Below are 3,264 nucleotides of genomic sequence, written 5' to 3' on the forward strand. Positions count from 1 at the left end.
AAAGAGAAAGAGGAGATGTGGGAATTATCAGGGTAGAAGATAAAAAGAGGAGAAGGGAAGAGAGGTTGTACAGTCGTAAGTTGCGTAAGTTGTAAGTGGGTTGGGGTCAGGATGCGAAGGGGAGAATAGTGCAAGCTAAAGGGAGGGAGAGGAGCTTCTTCGTTCGACTTGAAATGGACCTCAGGCCACTTGGACTGGAACACGAAAGGAGGAGGCGACGGCGACGGAGGAGGAAGAAGAGGGAAGAGGAGAGGACGAGCCACGGGTCGGGGGAACAGCCCAGCAGAAAGTGGCGCAAAGTGAGTGGTCAAGAAGCAGCTAAAACTGCTGCTAAGTACTAGAGGCCGGAGGGAGTTTAGTTCAAGAGTCAGTCAAGTCAAGTCAGGGTAGGGATGGATCATGGATGGGTGGGTGGATGATGAGATGAGATGAGATGCGATGCGATGGATGGGATGGGATGGGATGGGATGGGATTGTCCTTTTGCTCCTTCCTTATGTCTAGTCATCTGTTCGCTTAATTGTCTATTCTCTTCATTTCTTTCTCTTTAGTATTTACACCTTTCCTCTACCACAGTCGTCATTCTTCAAGTCAGATCTGGTTCCATTATATGATTTTCTTTTCTGCCTCGGTCGCGATCTCCATTCGAATCAGACCCAGCTTGAGGATGATGGGCCGATACTTTTTTTTCTACAGCTCCAAGCACACTAAACCACGGCTAAGGGGCACCCAGCTCGCTTTGGGGCGGGGTAGCAAATCGACGGGAGTCTAGATACCTTCTGGAGCCAAGGGCCACACGGGAGGGGAAACAATGACTGTGACCGAGGCATTTGGTCGTGACGGATTGGCTTTCCGGGCGAGAAATTGATTGAGTGAGCAGGAGGAAAGAATAAGCAGCAGCCCATCAGAAAAAAAGAGCAGAAACAGAAACAGAAACAGAAAGCAAAAGCGAATTCCGAGTTGATGGGAAAGGGAAAGAAGGTAACATGACAGGCAGCAAGCAGTACAGAAGCTCGGCCATCGATGGAACGCCCGCAAGTGGGCCGGGCGGGCCCCTCCAGCAACTAACATCGATCGCCAAATGCTCCGGTCATTATTATTTCTTCTCTGTAACCCCAAGCAAAAGTATGTGCGCGCACACCTTCTTCGGTGACTTCCCTCCTTCCATCCTCCTTCTTCCTCTTGCTCACTTCTCACATAGCCCTTCTCTTCACGATCACGACACCTTCACGACATCTTTTCAACATCAATCGGAACTCGGCCAGACAGACCAGCAGCGGGCTACGGTTGAATCTGGATCAACCGTCGTTGAGATTCCTCAGCGGAACTAGCTACGTGCGAACCAGAACGATAGCCTCTTCAGATAGCGTGGACCGAACGGATTGTACACAAATGACACGGGCTAACCAAACTGTCCTACTCAATTGGGTTCGAGGTGAACAAAGAACCTGTCCCCGCGCTTATGCCATCACCCCGAGCCAGCCAAACCGCATCTTACATCAGTGTGGCCGGTAAGGAAGAAGAGAATAAATGACATGGTGCAGCAATGCAGAATCCTCATGCATGCAATAAGACGAGCGATGGTATTATTGCAGTATTTAGAATACTCAGATACAGGACTTTCCAACAGAGTTCATCCGCCCGTCTGCCCAAGAAAGGACCCTTCAGGGGGGGGGGTTCAGGACCGGTTGGGTATCATCAGGGACAACTCGTCAACGTCATTCTGGCGTCAAGTTTCACAAGCATGAGAGCTTTAGGAAAAAAATAAAAGAAATGTGGTTATGGAACCATCAGAGCCAGCAATCGACTGGGAGCTCCCTGCCCCTGGTTCAACCCTCCTCCTCTGCTATGCTATGAGTAAGTTAGCATTAGCTCCGTACAGTACGTACTGTACCTCTACCCACGTACTGACTAGAAATCACCTCCACCAGACATCAGCCGTGCCTGCGTTACATAATGACCACCCTACAGACGCCATGCGTCGGATTGCGGGGGGAGAATCGCCCTTCCAAGTGCTCCAGAGGTCCTAAATGCCCATACATGTACAAGCGCAAGTAAGGGAGGAAGGGAAGGGGGGCGGGGAGTGGCAATTCATTGGTCTCTCTAAGGCCCATGCAGGATCGCCTCCGTCCGAAAGTGCGGAGAGAGCTTTCCCGCTTTGAGAAGCCCCCCGTCAGCCCTCCGTCTCGTCTCGTCTCGTCTCGTCTCGTCTCGTCTTTTTGCCTTTTGCCCCCAGCATCGCATCAACTCAACTTTTCTCTCAGTTTCATGCCTCGGGTTTCATCCTCGCTCTTTCTTAAGTCCTGAACTATCGACAAAAATGATTCATGGACTATGGAACGTGGTGAGATGATGACAGTGGTGCAACAGAGTTCGCGCAAAAGATGAAAGAGAAATTGATAGTGAACCGGTCTCCATCCGTGGTTCTCGGGCTCGTAGGCTTTTGCGGCCCAGCCTCTCATAAGCGATGGGCTTGTTAGACTACTAGGTAGTAGACCCCGGTCCTGCCAGGCCAACTGGTTACACTTGCTCACTACGAGCTTCCAGTTTACACTCCACCCCACTCGGGCGAGATGGAAATGGAATCAAACACAACTCACCTTTCCCTCTTATCCAACTGGTTCGGATTATCAGAATGCGCAACCCTCCGAAGTCCGTTATTCCTAGTAGTATATGGCGAGAGAAATCTACAACCCAACCTGAACCACCACCTCAACCACAACCCAGAGTCAGGTGAAAAGCTCGCCACACCCTGTTGTACAGTACCTACTGTGTGGCTTTTCCTGTCGCGCCCCGCAACCCATGGCATCCATACTGCCTCCCAGTGCCAGCCAGCCAGCCAGCCAACAAAATCAAAAAAAAGCTATAATATGACTCAAAAGCCGCCAGGTACCACCGCCGTCTCAATCAAATAAGGTAGGGTGGATGGTGTAGTAGTGTAGTAACGCACGCCTCCCTCCGGCTCCGAAGCGTGGCAACTTTTCCATCTCTTTCATTTCTTCCCCCAAAGGTCCGGTAAAAATGTCCAGACCACAGCAGCCAGCATCCTGCTGACGGAAGGAGCATGAGCGTTGAAGCACCAACCTTGACCCCCTCAATGACCATATCACACCGAGTCGAGCTTCATTGGCGGGCGAAACCTGCCAGAACACTTTCCTACCCGTGACTACATTGTGTCCACCCTTTTTTTTTTTCCCAGGGTGATCCCAAACCCCCAACCCCAACCAACTCTCATTTTCATTTCGATTTGAGAATGCCATTGACTA

The 3,264-nt window shown here is 50.9% G+C and overlaps 1 protein-coding gene across 1 annotated transcript; it reads left to right on the forward strand.

Annotated features, from left to right (window-relative positions):
* Positions 1-877: 877 nt before the first annotated feature.
* On the forward strand, positions 878-1,840 carry BO86DRAFT_150970 (uncharacterized protein). Its single transcript, XM_025666310.1, has 2 exons — positions 878-1,123; positions 1,200-1,840. Exons 1-2 carry the CDS (start codon positions 985-987, stop codon positions 1,511-1,513), a joined length of 453 nt encoding a protein of 150 aa, XP_025525485.1. The 5' UTR covers positions 878-984; the 3' UTR covers positions 1,514-1,840.
* The last annotated feature ends 1,424 nt before the right edge of the window (positions 1,841-3,264 follow it).

The sequence above is a fragment of the Aspergillus japonicus genome (assembly GCF_003184785.1).
Source record: "Aspergillus japonicus CBS 114.51 unplaced genomic scaffold BO86scaffold_44, whole genome shotgun sequence".
Taxonomy (NCBI): domain Eukaryota; kingdom Fungi; phylum Ascomycota; class Eurotiomycetes; order Eurotiales; family Aspergillaceae; genus Aspergillus; species Aspergillus japonicus.